Source organism: Dermochelys coriacea, chromosome 7, assembly GCF_009764565.3.
Source record: "Dermochelys coriacea isolate rDerCor1 chromosome 7, rDerCor1.pri.v4, whole genome shotgun sequence".
In the NCBI taxonomy this organism is placed as follows: domain Eukaryota; kingdom Metazoa; phylum Chordata; order Testudines; family Dermochelyidae; genus Dermochelys; species Dermochelys coriacea.
In genome coordinates this window covers 60448406-60464567 of record NC_050074.1, presented here as the reverse complement: position 1 = coordinate 60464567, position 16162 = coordinate 60448406, and the positions used below count along the sequence as shown (strand labels likewise).

Here is a 16162-nt window from a genome sequence, read left to right as displayed (position 1 = left end):
ATGGACACGGTGATCAAGCAGAGTCTGGTCTGCAAGGAGGACTCCTGTGTGATATCCTGCCGTGGCAGACTCAGCCCACATGGAGGCAGCTCAGCTGAGCCCAGCTACTTCACTCCCCAAGGGTCCTAGTGGGCACAGGAAAAGCAGCCAGCTCCTGTGGGGCAGCATGAGAGGTGCTGCACTGTCCCCTCAGTCCTTGCTTTGCCCGCCCAAATACAGAGACAAATGTCACTACTCTCGGACAGACCACTGCCCACTACAGCAGGGCCCTCAGGGGCTCTGCAGGGAAGTCACTCTCTGCTAGAGATAACAGCTGTCCTATGGCTGCAGGGAGGTACGAGCCCTGCCACTGAGAGATCCACCACTTGCATCAGAACCATGTTCACAATCTCAGCTTCCATCATTTCCACTGGGGCCTGCAAAAAGAACCATGGAAGTGTGACCTGAATGTAAGACGCAGCCTGAGCCCATTGCTCTGCGAGGGGGACCTGCCCCGAGCATGACCGATACGGCAATGCTGCCTGAGTGTGCACAGAGCCTGAGCACCTCGCTTTGAGAGAGGGGAGCTGCTGCTGCCCTTCGGGTTGTATCTGAAACCTAAAGACAATTTACATCTTAGTTCCCCCCACAGATCACTGCAGCACAAACATCCAGCTCACACGCTTGCCCCCAGTGCCAGCCTCTGAGAATGCCAGCAACGCAGTGGTGTGTTAATAAATACCAATGTGGTAACTGAATTTAATGGCCAATAAATCCCAGCAGCAGAGGGCTTGGATTTCATTACATGTGCCCCAATTTTTATTTTAAACTAAGCTGCCACCACATGCTGTACCTGCCTTCTGGGGCTTGCTGGCCACTGGAGATAAGTGGGCTGCCAGCACTGCGGCAGTGACAGTGCAGATGGGGGTTTGCCTGGACACAGCTGGAGCACGTCTCGTTGAAGGGGTCCCTGGCAGGGCGTGATCTGTTCTTCCAGGAGACACAGAGGCTGGCTCTGCCCACGGGGGCAACAGCCCAAAGGAACATGAACCTATGCCGGGGAAAGGCAGGGCCCTGAACTGTCCCAAGACCTCCCTGCCCCCGACAGAGAATGCAGGAGTCCCTGGGCTAGGGTCTGTTCACAGCACGTTATCCTTGGGGATGACGGGAAGGCAGAACCCACCCAAGCAATGACAGGAGCTCTGGCTAGGAAGCCAAACACAGACCCACGAGGGCTGCTCTCCCGGCCACACCAACCCCAGAGCTGCGTGTGCATGGGGCAGGAGGAGGGAAACAGCCTGGGCACCGCCACATCCCACTTTGCCCGTGAGCCCACTCTATGCCATGATCAACCCTGGCCAAGAGGATGGCAGCTCTCCCTGAGGCCAGGCAGTCTCAGCCCTTGGCAGGCAGCACTAAGGGGACAAGGCAATGGCTGAACCCAGTGGCAGGTCTTCGAGTGCCCTGCACTGGCAGGTGGGTCCATCCTCCCGCTGAGCCTGAGCCAGGTGTGGGGGCTGGGCAGGGCTCAGTCCAACAGCACCGGGCCCAGCTCCCCCTTGCGGAAGGTGCGCAGGAGCTCATAGGCAGCTGCAGGATAGTTGGGCGCGATCACGTTCACGTCCCCTGCAAGAGAAGGCAAAGGCTGTAGTTGAGGGGGGAGCTCATGGCGCAGCCCCTCGACGGGTTCCAGACTGTACAGATACTGCCCCAATGCAGGCCAAGAGGGAGGGAAAGGAGCTAGCCCTGGCAGGTCCCTGGGCACTGCACGGCCCTGGCTCCATGCAAACGGACACAAGAGGCTCCCCCACAACACACCAGGGCTCAGAGATCCTCCCTCCCTGCATCCACAGTCACCAGCCTCCATCGCCCCAACGGGCAACTCCTGCCAGCCCCCACTGCCCGTCCTGGTGCCAGTCCCATGCCCTGGCCACGCCTCTTGAGGTGATCACGTTGAACAGAGGGTCTGCAGTCGGCAGCAGCTGGGGCCGTGCCACCCCACCCCACGCCAGGCACCTTCAGGCTGGGGCACTCCCCTTCTCTCCCGCACCCACCCAGCTAGGGGGCTCCCTTGTCCTACCCTCCCCGCTTGGAAACTCCAGGTGGCATGGGCACAGCACTTAGCCACCTCCCCCCAGGCTCTCTGCCTGTCATGGGGGGGCACTCAACTGTCCATCCCATCCCCCCGCCCAGCTGGCTCTCACCTGTTCCCCCACGGGGTCCCAGGCCTGCAGGGGCACTCACCTGTCCCTGTGAGCACCTTCACTTTGTGCTTCTTTCCCAGGTTCAGTGCCACCCGCTTGAGCACGCTCTCGATGTCGTCACTGGGCTCGCCCAGCCCATAGCGCTCCACGTAGCTGTGCCCGGGCAGGGAGAGCGGGTTAGCACCAAAGGGCAGGGGCAGAAGCAGCAGCACTAGCCAGGTCAGGGCAAAGGGCAGCTTTTCTTGTGCAGAGCACCTCACCCGGGGGCTGCAGCGCTGGAGTGGGGGCCACTGCTGCAGCGCTCAGGAGCGTGCAGAGGGATGGTGTGGCTGCAATGCGTGCAGTGCCTGCTCTGGGGCAGGGCCAGCACCCTCCATGCCCCGGCTGACCAGCCAGCCGCATAGAAGACAGGCCCCAGGTCCCTCCAGGCTCCTTTCGGCCCCATCAGTCACCCGAGTGGCTCTACCACCACCTCCTAGAGACCGCAGGAATTTCTGCACAATCCTACCTGTGCGGTGTCCCCAGCTGCCACTCTACCAGTGCGGCTGCCAGCACTGGCTGGCTACGGGGGCCTCAGGCAGCGAACACCTTGCTGCTCTGGCATGGGGCAGCAGGGCTGATATCTGCCCTTTCCAGGTGGGAGCCTTCACTAGCAAAACCACCCAGAAGCACCTGCAGACCTGCTGTCAAGGAGGCTGGCTGTCCCTTTCAAGCCATGAGCGCTGCGCCTCCCAGCGGCCAGAAGAGAGCACTGAAGGCACCAGCAAAGTATAGCAGAGCTTCAGCTGATTCTGGGACAAGCGCTGCATTTTGTTCAACAGGTGCCAGCTCTTGCCAAGGCTTTAGGCCTCAGCCAAGCACAGACAAATTAATTGCTGGAAACTAGGCCTGTTTCTCCTGTGCGTCAGTACAGCTAAGATGGGTACTAAACTTAGACTTTTATGAAATGTCTATAAGTTGCTGCTCACATCAGTCACACTTGTAATATCTTTATCACATGATCTAAGATACATAAGCTTTTGCTTTGTAACCGTAAATAGTGTTTGCTCTGGAATGGTGAGTCTTGCAGGAGGGATGTCTCCTGCCCAGAAAGCAGGGCTATCAAAACTAAATGAGCCATTGTGGAACATCATAATACAAAGACTTTGTGATTGTCCCTTCCATACCCATGAAGAGGCCACAAAGGAAATAAAAATAGCGAACAAGAAAAACGTGCATCTCATTTGACTCTCCCAGGGCTGGAGCCACAAAACAGAAGCAGAGATCCGCAGGGTCAACCTGGGTTAGACATGTGAGGTACAAATGGGACTAGCAGCGACCCAAATCTTTTGTGATCTTTGATGTAGAGCAACCAGCCTTCACGAAGTCCAGCTTGCCTGGGTGGCAAGACAGACTGGAGAGCCCAAGGGGACTGTCTGTGACTCCACAGTAAGATTGTTCTAGTTCTTCAGTTCACACTTATTACTGGGTTGGTGCAATCTAATTATAGACCATATTACCAGCCTGGGGTGTCACCCTGCTTTTGACAGTCTGCCCTGAGGTTGGCCCTCAAAGTCATGCAGCGTGACCCTCTGCACCCGACACGTGCTGGGCACCACTCCATCTCCTACAGCCCCTCCTGGCAGCTCAGTGCGTGGGCACCGCCAGTCAGGCTCACATCAGGAGCGGACAGATCCTCTGCTCTGGCAAGGAGCGCCCCCGCTGCAGGAGCTTCCCTGCCAACGGTGTGCACAAGAGCAGACTCCAAGCAAGAGCTGAGAGGTGGCACTGGGGAGACATGGGCAGGAGCCAGCCCCCAAGACCAGCGAAGCCCCTGGGGTCTCAATGCATGAGCCCAGCCAGCCCCACCCCCTGACCCCACAGCAGCCAGGTGCTCATGAAGTGCTCACCTGAACTGCTGCTGCTTGTTCAGGGTGTACAGCAGGTAGTCGGCCATGATGTCCTCACCCACCAGGTGGTCCCGGATGGCCCCTATGAGACACAGAGCAAAGCCTGAGTGCCATCCATGCAGGGCAGAGGCCAAGAGAAAGCCCCATCTGCACTGGCCTGGGAGCTGTGCCTCGATCCCTCTCCCACAGGGCTCCAGCCGCCCGCTCAGGGGCCAGCTTGGCCAACCTGAGACTGTGTGCACAGGGCACCTCCGAGGCGCTGCGCCCCTGGGGCCACCCTGGGAACAGCCAGGCTCGAGCCCACAGCGCCAGGCACAGTATGGAGGCAGCTACTGGCCTAGTAAGAAGCTCCCCAGGGCGGGGAGATGGGCCATTCCTCCTGAGCTCTAGAGCCCACAGTGCCCCCCTCAAACCTCGGGCGAGAGCCCCAGCAGCTGATGTGGACGTTCACCAGCTCCAGCTCAGTCAGTATGGCCAGGCGGGGAACAGGGGCAGGGCAGACAGCTGGGCTGGAGCACATGCGCTGGGTGATGCTCCTCCCTCCAGACAGCTGGAAGCAGCAGCTTGTCCCGAGCTGGGCTCCTCAGGGTAGGGGACAGGCAGTGGTTCTGCCCCAAGCACCCAACAACAACATGTCTCAAGGCAGGGTCCGTGCTGCCTCCACAACTCCCTGCTGCCTGGATGGAGCGTGCCTCCCTCCCCCACGCTGTGCCCAAGATCATGAGTTCCGGGGCTTCCTATCTCAGCCCTAGCCGAGTGAGGACAGGCCCTGGCCAGAAGCAGCTGCAGCTCCAAAGCTCTTCTCACCACACAGGGCCAGCTTCATGCCCGTCTCCACGCTCTCTATTCTCGGAGCCAGCACCCCAGGCGTGTCCAGCAGGTACATAAGGGGCCTCTCGGAGACCTAGACAGGCAGAAGCAGGCTTGTTACGAGGCCGTACGGGTCAGAGAGCAGAGCCCAAAGCAGCACTCTGAATAGCACCGGCACGAACGGAGGGGACGCTGGCACTTTCAAGCCGATTCCCCCCACCAGCTGGCTTGGTAAGGGCGTGACACAGCTCTGTGCTCCACCAGCCCAGGCAAGAGACTCTGTGGAGCACGAACACTGGTACTGGAAATGGCCCAGTATAACCAGGCACCCCAGCTCCGCCCCAGAGGGTCCCTCGAGCAACCTGCCAGCAGCCCAAGGGCCAAAGCAAAGCACAAAGCAGGGCAAAACCCAGCCCACTCCTACATGGGTCACCCACAAAGAACCACACTGGGCTGGCGTTGTCCAGGATCTTTCTTGGCAGGCAAAGAAGCCGAGGAGGGTTCCACACCAGGTGTGGGGTACTGGCGCTTTGGCTCTGCTGGGGGATAAATGGAGGTGGGTTCGGAGCTTCCAGCCTTTATCCAGATGGGTGGGATGCTGAATCCTTAGAGAGCTCTCCCCCTATACCCCTGGGGCTGCTGGAGGGCATCCCAATGTAACGGGACCCAATCGTCAGACAGTCTGCATAAACACCACCTCCCTCCTGATGCCAGCAAGTCTTCTAGAGCCAGTTAAGAGAGGGCCCAAACCCAGGGTCACTTCCTTTAAAGGTGACCTTTACCAGCAGTGCAGTTTGCAGAGACTACAGATCCTGGCATGCACTTCATTACAGCCCTGGGGACCTGGCCAAGCAGTCCCCTCAAGCCAGGCCGGGGGTCCCAGCCCCATATTCTATCACTATGGAGCAACAAGAAGGCCTTGCCTGGAGAACACAACCAGGCAGCACCCCAGGGTTATTTTGAAAGCTACCAACACTGTGTTGTCCCGGGGTCTCTTAACCCAGCCACCTTCTGACCATTTCAATTGAATGGCTACTGGCATCACGCAGCCCCTCGCACTGTGCACACACTAGCTACACAATGCAAGCACACACACGCTCTGTCCATGGCCAGCACAGCACCCCGGCCGGCCATGCTCAGGGACACAGCTCCCGAGGATAGTACCTGGATTCTGGTAAGCACGGCCTTGGTGATCCCCGGCTCACCACCCACGGGGGACGCTTTCCCTTCAGGAAAAGGAGAGGCCCGGTCAGCTGGAGAAGGAAAGCTCACTCTGGCCTAGCCTGCTCCCAGGGCAGTGATGGAGCTTTGCCACTGGCCTCATGGCACAGGGGTGGGCCCTGTGCATATCCAAGAGGTCTCCCAGCCGTCCCCGATTGGTATGTGCCTCATGGGACTGAGGCCCCGTTCAGCCAGCACCTGTTCCCCAGAGAACTCCCTGGTTTCTCTGTCGCTGCTCCTAAGGCTCTGCCAGCCCCTCTGCATCCCTCATCGAGCATCACAGCAACGGCAGAGCTAGTGCAGAGAGGGGAGCAATGGCCCAGCTCCCCCTGCTGCCTCCGGGGCCTCCCAGCTAAACACTGGCTAAGCCCAGCTCTGCTCAGCTTGGGTCACTGAACAGCCAGGGAAAAGATGCAGCCTGCAGGGCCAATTCAGCAGCTGGGAGAGCCAGTTCCCTGCAGGAAAGGGTTGAACCACTAGGAGGTCTGATGAACCCGCCCCTAAGGCCACCTCAAAGCCCCCAGCCCTCCAGGGACTTGTGACCCTCAGGCAGGGGGTGCTCTCCCCCCAAGCCGTGGAGTGCAATGGAAAGGCACATAAGGAAGTACCCTTTTTGAGGTGCAGCCTCCGCATGGAGTTGATAATGGAGGATTTCCCCACGTTGGGCACCCCAATCACCATGATGCAGTACTCCACGTTCTGGAACAACAGGAAGGGAGATGGACGAGATGCCCCTCCCTCGGCAGCAATGCCAGGCAGCACCATGCCAGGCTCCCCGTCCCACCCAACCAGCCCCCAGAATTGCCAGCTGGCACCATGCCAGGCTCCCCGTCCCACTCAGCTGGCCCCCTCCACACACCAGGCAGGGCAGAGTTAACAGGAGCGTGGAAGTGTCAAGGCAAATTAATCTGGATCTGCATGGAAACAAGGAAAGTCATAAGCCAGACATGCCAGGGAATGGAGGCTTGTACAGTTCATTACACTCCTGGCTTCAGCACAATCTGGGAGAGACCAGCTGGAAGCCCAGGCCACCAGTGGAATGTTTCCATCTGAAGAGATTAGCCAGACTCTTCTCCCACTCAGCCCGTGGAAAACCAGATTCACTCCACTGGAGTCAGCTGCTCTGCACTGACTCTCGCGTAACCAGGAGCAAGACTGAGCCCCAGGAGCTGAGAGCATGCTGGGGGTCCTGCAGCCACCAGAGCACTCTAACTCCTGCTGGCTCCCGTGGGGACAGAGGGCACTCAGCACTGAGAATCAGGACCTCTTCAGGGGCCATCTACATGTCTAATGTGCGTGCAGGTTCCCAATCAGTGCGTCCAGCTGGACGAGCCCTTTGCCCATGTGGGGAACCAGGCAGCAGTGTGGGGTTCTCACTCTGGCCCGTTAGCTGACCTCAGCTCTCTGGTAGCGCTGGCTGCTGCTGACCAGATCCGTGACGAGAGGGATGACCTGCAAGGCAATACAAAGACAGATGTTAAGCAAAGCACTGGTGGCTTTGTCCTGAAAGGGTAGTAACCTGCCGTTAGACACCCTGGCTAGCACAGTGCTGATACGAGAAGCCAGGCAGAATTCCCTGGCAGGACAGGCGTGTCTCCTGCTGCAACTCACCAGCTAGTGGGAAATCCAGGGATTTCTCTGCAGCTAGCCTGTACTTTAACACAACTTTAAGTGGCAACTGTTTCCAAATGAAGGTGCTAACAGGATGGACAGAGACACAGTGGGGTGAGCTCTTCCTAGCCAGCTTTCACTTCCAGCTGTGTTCAGAGAACAACTAAAGCACAGCTTTAATGCATGCAAAGCAGGGGATGTTCACACTGGTGGTTTTGTTCCACATAAAAGGCAAAACTCTCCTCTGCCCTCCACAGGGCGGATGCCAACTGATATCGAGCTCCTTCTGCATGCACAGATCTTCCACTGGCAGGGCAGAATATGGGAGCTGAGGACTCCCCTGCAGGTCTGAGAGAAGCGCTTGGCCACAGATGTGGCTGCATGAGCATTAGTGTCACTTTAACAACATTTAAAAGAATCAAAGCTTGACCCCGCTGTCCCTGGCATGAGTGCTCAGATCCTATTTCTGCATGTACTGCAACGGCCATGCCCACCACTAGGGCACTGCTCAGAAAAGCACAATGTATGGATGCCAGCAGGCAGTGCTGCCTAGTAGTCTCTCAGCAAGCCCAGGGGAAGGTGCACTCAATGTATGAGTAAAGAGATGCTCTTTCTAACTGCCAGCGCCACAAACTCCCCTGGGCTTAGAGATTCAAGCTGGGCTCTTAGATCTGAAGTCAACAATTCCGAGGCGGCATTAACTAAAGTGGAATCCTGTAGTAAAAATGTAGGGCAGTCACTAATGGGACCTGATCTCACCGAGGCGCCCGGGGCGCTGAACAGCTGAGTGCAGCGCGGCTTGCCCTCAGCTCCAAGCAGTCACATTGCAGAGCGGACACACACCGTAAGGAATTGTTGTTAGAAGAGACAGGGGCTGTTACCTTCTTGACATTTTCATCTTTTACGCAGTTTGTGAAGAGGATGTTTTTGAGCCCTTCCTGCTCCAAGTGCTCCAGAATTCTCTAGCAAGAAATGAGAGAGATTTCCATGTTAGAGAATGCAGTGACCCACGATGCCCCTTGCCCCAGTCAAACAGGCAAAACCACGATAAGGTTGCTTAGGTTGGAGCTAACTGGAGTGAAGTGTGCTGTAGCCATCAGCTCTGAGTTACCCTTTGCAGAGAGGACACAATGCTAAAACACAAACATCTGTTCAGCTCCCCACTACCTGTCTGGAAAGCATGACTGCTGGCCAGCTCAGAAAAGCAGACAGGTTCCTGTGGGAGGCCCGGAATCTAGCCCCCCTGCTCTGTGCCTCCCTTTCCCTATCAGTAGAACGGGGATGACAACACTCAGCCAACACACCATAGCTCACAGGGATGCAGTGAGGATCAGGGAGCATTACATGGCCATGCTATCTACAATGGAGACTGGAGGCTGAATCCAGGATCCTTCGGCCAAGCGAGGAAAAGGGGTATATGTCAACGACAACTCCACTGCCTCTGCCAGACAAGGACCCCAGCCCCATGGTGCCTCTACCCTGGTCCGGAGGGCAGCTCTCTGGACTTAGCCTCACTGCTAGACTGCCGAGAAGACAGTGTGTAAAGGGATGGTTCAAACACGGAGCTAATGGCAGATCAAGCCATCAGCAAGGGTGCCCTTCATAGGTCACTGAACAGCCAGGTATCACCAGTGGGGATTACTGCCAGTTGGGTGAAGGAGACACCCATGGGGAACCTATCTCCCCCACTGCATGGCTGGGGGCCCCTAGCTGGACGGTCTCCGTAAAGAGCTGCAGCTGGCTCAGGCCCTGTAAAGACGTGGCCTGTTTGACAGTCGGGGGTGTTGGATCTCCTTAGTGCCATCTTGATGGACTGCTGGCCACATCCTGCATCCGCAGCCTAGCACTGGGAGATGGAGGACTAAAGGAAGAGGGAACAAGGGATGTTGATGAACTGAAAGCCGTACTTAATACCTCCCCATTTCAAACACTTCAGCTATTTTTTCTTTTCTTCTGGATCTTTAATAAAAGAATGTTTCATGGTGTATTTGCCATGGCACTAAGCAAGCTGAGGCCTCTGTATACCAAACTCTGAACCTTGTTTAACACTGTTTAATGTTGGATTATGTTAACACATTTGGCCTATAGATTCCATCTGCATTAATACAATGGATTAATACAATACCACTAGAGGATCTGTGGACCCGTGGGCTGGTGCCAGGGCCTCCCCCGCCAGCGGCAGGACCGGACCACGCTCTCAATGGAAACCCAATTCTCCTGTGATAACAAGGAAATACAACTGCACAAAGCTCCTTGTAACTAATGGGCACTGCCTATGCTATATTGCCTCCAGAAAACCTGCTGCCCTGCTCGGAGGTACCATGTGGTTAGTACCATCAGGGCAAGTCTATATTTAAAACGCTGTAGCACTTCAGTGAAGACGCTACTATGCAAATGGAAGAGTTTCTCCCATCGGCGTAACTAATCCACCGCTGTGAAGCGCACTAGCTAGATCAATGGGAGAAGCCCTCCTATCGACATAGAGCTGTGTGCAAAGGGGCTTAGGTTGGTATGACTGTGTTGCTCAGAGGTGTGGATTTTTCATGCCCGAGCCACATAGTTATACCACTATATGTTTGCAATGTAGATCTGGCCTCAGCCCAAACATTTACTCTAAATTACAAGGAGAAGCTGCATCAGCGAATTAAACGGGAGGATGGTTGTGAAGAGAGGGAGGAGAAAGACTTTAAACTGGGTTCTTACTGCTTTGTGAGTCAGATCAGCCAGGTCCATTTTGTTCAGTACAAGCAGATGAGGTTTGATTCCCAGGGCTTCCTGGAAGGCTGGGTTCCGGCCCGAGAATGGGATGTGCCACCGTTAAGAAAGCCAAACAACTGAGATATCCACAGTGACGGGAAAGGGCCCAGCCTGCAGAACTCTGCCCCATCAGAGACAAACTCTCACCTCACAAACTCACAAAGCAGGTTCCTGCAGCCCTGTCAACACATCAGGGTTGGAAGGCACCTCAGGAGGTCATCTAGTCCAACCCCCTGCTTAAAGCAGGACCAAGCCCCAACTAAATCATCCCAGCCAGGGCTTTGTCAAGCCTGACCTAAAAAACCTCACAGGAAGGAGGTTCCACCACCTCTCTAGGTAACGTATTCCAGTGCTTCGCCACCCTCCTACTAAAAAAGTTTTTCCTAATATCCAACCTAAACCTCCCCCACTGCAAATTGAGACCATTACTCCTCATTCTGTCATCTGCTACCACTGAGAACAGTCTAGATCCATCCTCTTTGGAACCCCCTTTCAGGAAGTTAAAAGCAGCTATCAAATCCCCCCTCATTCTTCTCTTCTGCAGACTAAATAATCCCAATTCCCTCAGCCTCTCCTCATAAGTCATGTGCTCCAACCCCCTAATCATTTTTGTTGCCCTCCGCTGGACGTTTTCCAATTTTTCCACATCCTTCTTGTAGTGTGTGGCACTAAACTGGACACAGTACTCCAGATGAGGCCTCACCAATGCTGAATAGAGAGGAATGATCACATCCCTCGATCTGCTGGCAATACTCCTACTTATACAGCCCAAAATGCCGTTGGCCTTCTTGGCAACAAGGGCACACTGTTGACTCATATCCAGCTTCTCGTCCACCGTAACCCCTAGGTCCTTTTCTGCAGAACTGCTGCCTAGCCATTCGGTCCCTAGTCTGTAGCGGTGCATGGGATTCTTCCGTCCTAAGTGCAGGACTCTACACTTGTCCTTATTGAACCACATCAGATTTCTTTTGGCCCAATCCTAATTTGCCTAGGTCCCTCTGTACCCTATCCCTACCTTCCAGCACATCTACCTCTCCTCCCAGTTTAGTGTCACCTGCAAACTTGCTGAGGGTGCAATCCACACCATCCTCCAGGTCATTAATGAACATATTGAACAAATCTATCAGGGAGGGAGGCAGTGGGGACCCGAGGGCCACACACAGCCCTGCGGGTCCACGTACTGGCTTTGGGAGGACACTGCAGCCCAGGGGCCAGGGTGCTACCAGAGTGGCCTCCAGCCAGACCACCTGCTCCAGGCACTGAAGGATATTCGGGCATCGTGCACCTCGATAAGGCAGTCCACCTTGCGCAGCATCTCCTTCATCCGCCGCAGGCCTGCCAAAGTGGAGCCAGGTCAGCTGTGCCCACCAAGCCTGGCCGCCAGGGGAAGGGACTGGCTCAGCCCCGCCCGTGCTGCCCACAGCTCGGGCCAGGCCCCGGGCAGATGCCCCGCAGACCTGGCCTGAGCCTGCCTGGCCATAATAAGGCGCCTGCAGGAGCCGGGACTTAGAATCATAGAACATCAGGGCTGGAAGGGACCTCAGGAGGTCATCTAGTCCAGCCCCCTGCTCAAAGCAGGACCCAGCCCCATTTTTGCCCCAGATCCCTAACTGGCCCCTCAAGGATTGAACTCACCATCGTGGGTTTAGCAGGCCAATGCTCAAACCACTGAGCTCTCCTCCCCCTTCCAGCGGGACCCCAGATATTGCGAGAGTCGGGACAGACACGGCTCCCGTCTCTGAAATGCAGCAAAGCGGGTCCCCCGCCCCGCCCCGCCCCGCGGCCACGTTTAGTATCTGGAGCGAGACGAGACCCCCGCACGGAGCGATCCCACCGGGTCTCCCCTGGACTCGAACCCAGGCAGCGCCGGGGGCAGGCAGCCGTTCGGGGCTCGGACGGGCTCCCGCGCACGCTGCGGAGGGGGAAGGCGCAGGCTCCGCAGCGGGCACAGAGGCTGCTTCGCCCCGCCCGGGCGATGGGAGAACAAGCGAGCCCCACGTCACAATAAGCCGGCAGATGACACGGGTCCTCCGGCAAATCCCTGAGCCGCGCCGGAGCCCAGCCCCGCACCTTTGGCCATGTGCCCGGGGAACCAGGCGGCCACGTCCCGGCCGCCGAAATCGAAGCGCTCCCGCCAGCCCCGCAGCGCGCCCGCCGCCAGCCGCATCCCGCCGCCGGAACCCACCAGCCGCCACGGGGAGCGACCCGGAACGCGCTACCCACCCCACCCCCCCGCCCAGCCAGCTTCCGGTTCCGGCCGCTCACAGGCCCCGCCCCTCGGCCGGCCGGAAGTAACCTAGACGTCACGACCAGAGCAGCCCCCAACAACCCTTCTACCCGCGAGGATCCCTCATCGCCCCGCAACGGGGCCGCCGTGAGGCGCATCTTGCCCCGCCCCTGCCCGAACGCCGGGGGCGCGCGCTGTGGTGTGACCCCATTAGGGGCGCGGCTATGTGACGCACGATGTTAGGGGCGGGGCTTTGCATGTGCGTGGGGGGGTGGCGCGCACACGCTCGTAGGGGCGGGGCTTTGGCGGGGGCGGGGCAATGGTGGCTGCGCGTGTGTTGCCGGAAGCGGCCTAAGGCGAGACGGCGGCGCGGGAGCTGGGTTGGTCCCGCGGCGGGCTGGGACCGAGGGGCGGGCTGTGTCCGGTGGGCACGGCGAGGGCGGGCGGGGCAAGGCAGGGTCCCGCCCCCGTGACAGCCGCTCTCTCGTTCTCTCTCTCTCTCTCTCTCGCCAGGCAGCGATGGCAGAGCCGCAGCGTGAGGGGCAGCCCGGGTGTGGCACAAGGAGTCCGGACTCATCCCCTGGCCTGCCGGGCACATCCCCCCCAGCGGGGACAGCAGCCCCGGCAGCTCCCCCCGCCAGGGTAGCGCCCCCTGGGCCAGGCCCAAGCCCCCCTCCCAGGGCCGCTCCCCCCCTGGTGCCCCCTGCCATGGCATCCCCACCTGTGCCAGGCCCAAGCCCCCCTGCCCGGGCCGCTCCCCCCGCTCCGTCTGAAACAATGCCCCCCAAGCCAGCTGAGGAAACGCCCGTGCTGCTGGATGACGTGCGATACCAGATCGCGTGCACCAACTGGTACTAGCGCTGCCCAGCCCCACGGCATCTGGAGGGCAAGTCCCAGGCCCTGGTGCGCCAGGCATCCAGTGACACAGATGGGCTCCATGTCGTCCCCCAGGAGCACCTGTGTCGCTGTCGCCCTTGAAGATGACATCCTGCGTACTGCTGCATCTGATGCTTTGAATAAAGAGCCAGGGTCAAAGCTGCTGAGTTCCTGCTCTTCTTTCCTGCTACTAGGCTCCCAGTTCTACCAGCCTTTATGCTGATATCCCCAAAGCACCAGGACAGCGACCCTGGCCATAACCATGGGGCTTTACTCTCTCCCCTCACCCACAGAAACTTTCCTTCCCAAGGGGCCATATCCCCTCTCTTCCCCATGCACACGTGTCCTGCCTTCTTGTGCTGTATATGCTAACAGAGCATACTGTGCTGACTGCACAGCTTGCAGTTTTCAGAATCAAATCCACTTTTTGCTGGATTGGTGCTTCTCCCCCACAGAAGATAATTGCTTTACCAAAATTCACCTTCCAACCCCGCACCCCACCCAGTTGAGCTACAGAGTTGTTTAATACATTGGGCTAGGTATTTGTAATAATGGTGAGTGTATTCCCTCTCCCACAGCTCTAATACTTCAAGGCAGCTGAAACCTTTTTTTAATACTGTCTTCTGCCAGAAAGCAAGTGTGAATAGCAGGAGGCCAAACTGCATGAGGTTTGCAGACCCGTGAGTGACTGGAAGTGGTGTGAAACAGAAACCATTGTATAGCCTTAGGTGGAGAAGTTGGGGCTGCCTCTACCATCATTTTTGCTGCTCAGTTCCTGAAATGCTGAGTAAAATAATTGCCTTTAGGCAACATTTGTCCTTTTGCTAGAAGTGTGAAAAGAAGGAAATAACCAGCATGCAGATCTCCTTCAATGTGGCCAATACCATGTACACAGGGGAATGTAGAGAGGTATGTGGTAAGATTCCTCCAGCCAGAAAAAATACATAGACTCTCACATGACAGGGAATTGCTACAGGATCGAAACGTGACTCACCACTTCATTACAGTAGGTTTCTTAGAGTTTGCACTGGCTTAGCGGGGAGCAGCACTGGGCTTCATGTGTTCAGATCTAACCAGGCTTGGTCTATGGGGGTTTAAGTGCATGTCAGATCTGAACTTGTGCTATAGGTCTGAAAATAGCGGTTGTAAATGGTTCTCAAACTTATTTGATCACACCTCCCTTCTTTGTGTCCATAGTAGTTTACACCCCCCAACTCTGAGTGCCGCACAGCAGCCACCGCTCTGCGACTGCCCTGCTCTGAAGGTGTAAAGTGTGGGTTTTTTCCCCTAAAGCTTCTCGTGCTCCCCAGAATACATTCTGCACCCCCAGTGTGAGAACCTCTGGTCGAAGAAGTCTATCTCCCCATTGGGCAGAAGGAGGGGAGGGTCAACCGACAGAATGGCAATGCATTAGTTTGCTAAGAATTAGGGCTGGGGCTCAGAGTAGTTGCCTGAAACATGCAACTCTGGTGCCAAGGCTGCTGGGAGAAGGCTAAGGGGTGCTGTTGACACCTCATTCCTCCCTCCTTTATCTCTGAGTGGGGGTGGTGGGACCACCCCCATTGTGCATGGCAGCAGCCTGTTTGGCATTGCTTGAGCTCATTTCTAAGTTACAGGCGACAGCCCCACTGGGTCTGTTTTGTTCCAGCTCCAAGAGGTGCAGTCTCACTTCACAGCAGCTTTGGCTGCTGGCCACAGGGGCTCTCTTCGCAGCAGGCTGAACCTTGGTCCTGATAGCATGGTAGATGGGGCACTCCTCTGCAGTGATTTACTGCCTGAGCAGCTTCTTGTAGCAAATTCTCTGATGAGTCTGTCCTTGGGACATTGCACAGCAGCTGGCAGTTCAGCGTGACCAGCAGACAGTGCTCTGAGAGGGGGACAGAAGGGCATTAGGGTTCCTGGCTCAAGAGCGGGGCGATGGCTGTGAAATGGAATTGTTCCCAGTGTCATTCTAGACAGGACAGTACGCCATGTCAAGGCTGGCTGCTCCTTTCCTGACCACCGCCCCATGCTGATTTCAGACCCTCCCTCCTTCCCTTTACCAAGTGTCCAGCTCAGGCCTCCCTCCTTTTGTCCTAGATTGTCCCAATGGATTCTCTTCCCCGCTCCTCATGCCTACAATCTCCTCCTTTCCCTGCTATCTCTCTGTGCTCCAGGATCTTCAGGCCAGCAGCCTGGCAGGATAGAAAATGAGCCCCTACCCCCTTCTGTAGTTCAGTTCTGCCCCCACTGCCTATGCCCCCTACATTGCCATTCTTGTCAACGACTCCTTGGGCTTTGGTGCTAAATCCCCCTGTCTCTTCACAGGGCTGGGCTGACTCCTCCAGCTCAGCAGAGTGCTGGGGGTGCACATGTGTGTGTTCCTAGTCCCCTCTTGCACAGTCACATTGCTGTGGGGGTCCCGCTGGCTACAAGCAGAAACTGCCCTTTCCATGCCTCTTCTGATAAGTAAACTGAAGCCACTGGACACCATCTCTCCTGGGTGAGAAGAGTCTCCACCCACGGCTGCATGTCTGTCCCTACTAACTCCACCCTTTACTCACCTCCACTCCATAACCTTAGCTTCATCAATGGCCCTGCTGTTCCCA

At 56.9% G+C, this 16162-nt stretch overlaps 1 protein-coding gene and 1 long non-coding RNA gene across 4 annotated transcripts; one reads left to right on the top strand and one right to left on the bottom strand.

Moving 5' to 3' along the window:
* Window positions 1-721: 721 nt before the first annotated feature.
* MTG1 (mitochondrial ribosome associated GTPase 1) lies at window positions 722-12856 on the bottom strand. Of its 2 annotated transcripts, XM_038411569.2 has the most exons (11): window positions 12542-12698; window positions 11742-11806; window positions 10418-10522; window positions 8596-8676; window positions 7499-7555; window positions 6712-6802; window positions 6047-6108; window positions 4880-4976; window positions 4073-4154; window positions 2224-2336; window positions 722-1605 (listed from the first exon to the last, which is right to left on the bottom strand). In XM_038411569.2, the coding sequence occupies exons 1-11, from the start codon at window positions 12636-12638 to the stop codon at window positions 1508-1510; spliced, it is 948 nt and encodes a 315-aa protein (XP_038267497.1). In that variant the 5' UTR covers window positions 12639-12698; the 3' UTR covers window positions 722-1507. The 2 variants fall into 2 exon arrangements, with proteins under 2 accessions (XP_038267497.1, XP_043374101.1); XM_043518166.1 differs by lacking the exons at window positions 10418-10522; window positions 11742-11806 and having other exon boundaries at window positions 12542-12856.
* LOC122460913 lies at window positions 12767-14379 on the top strand. 2 transcript variants are annotated; one of them, XR_006282528.1, is made up of 2 exons: window positions 12767-12897; window positions 13212-14379. It is a non-coding gene; the product is annotated as an uncharacterized LOC122460913 (long non-coding RNA). The 2 variants fall into 2 exon arrangements; XR_006282529.1 differs by lacking the exon at window positions 12767-12897 and adding an exon at window positions 13005-13078.
* Window positions 14380-16162: the final 1783 nt, after the last annotated feature.

Bases quoted from the DNA above. Each gene is read 5' to 3' on its own strand.
- MTG1 (XM_043518166.1), bottom strand. From the start codon at position 12,856: ATGCGCCTCACGGCGGCCCCGTTGCGGGGCGATGAGGGATCCTCGCGG. The intron at 2,337-4,072 runs GTGAGCACTTCA...GCCCGGGCACAG, and splicing joins AACAAGCAGCAGCAGTTCAG to CTACGTGGAGCGCTATGGGC. The intron at 1,606-2,223 runs GTGAGTGCCCCT...CTTCTCTTGCAG, and splicing joins GAAGGTGCTCACAGGGACAG to GGGACGTGAACGTGATCGCG.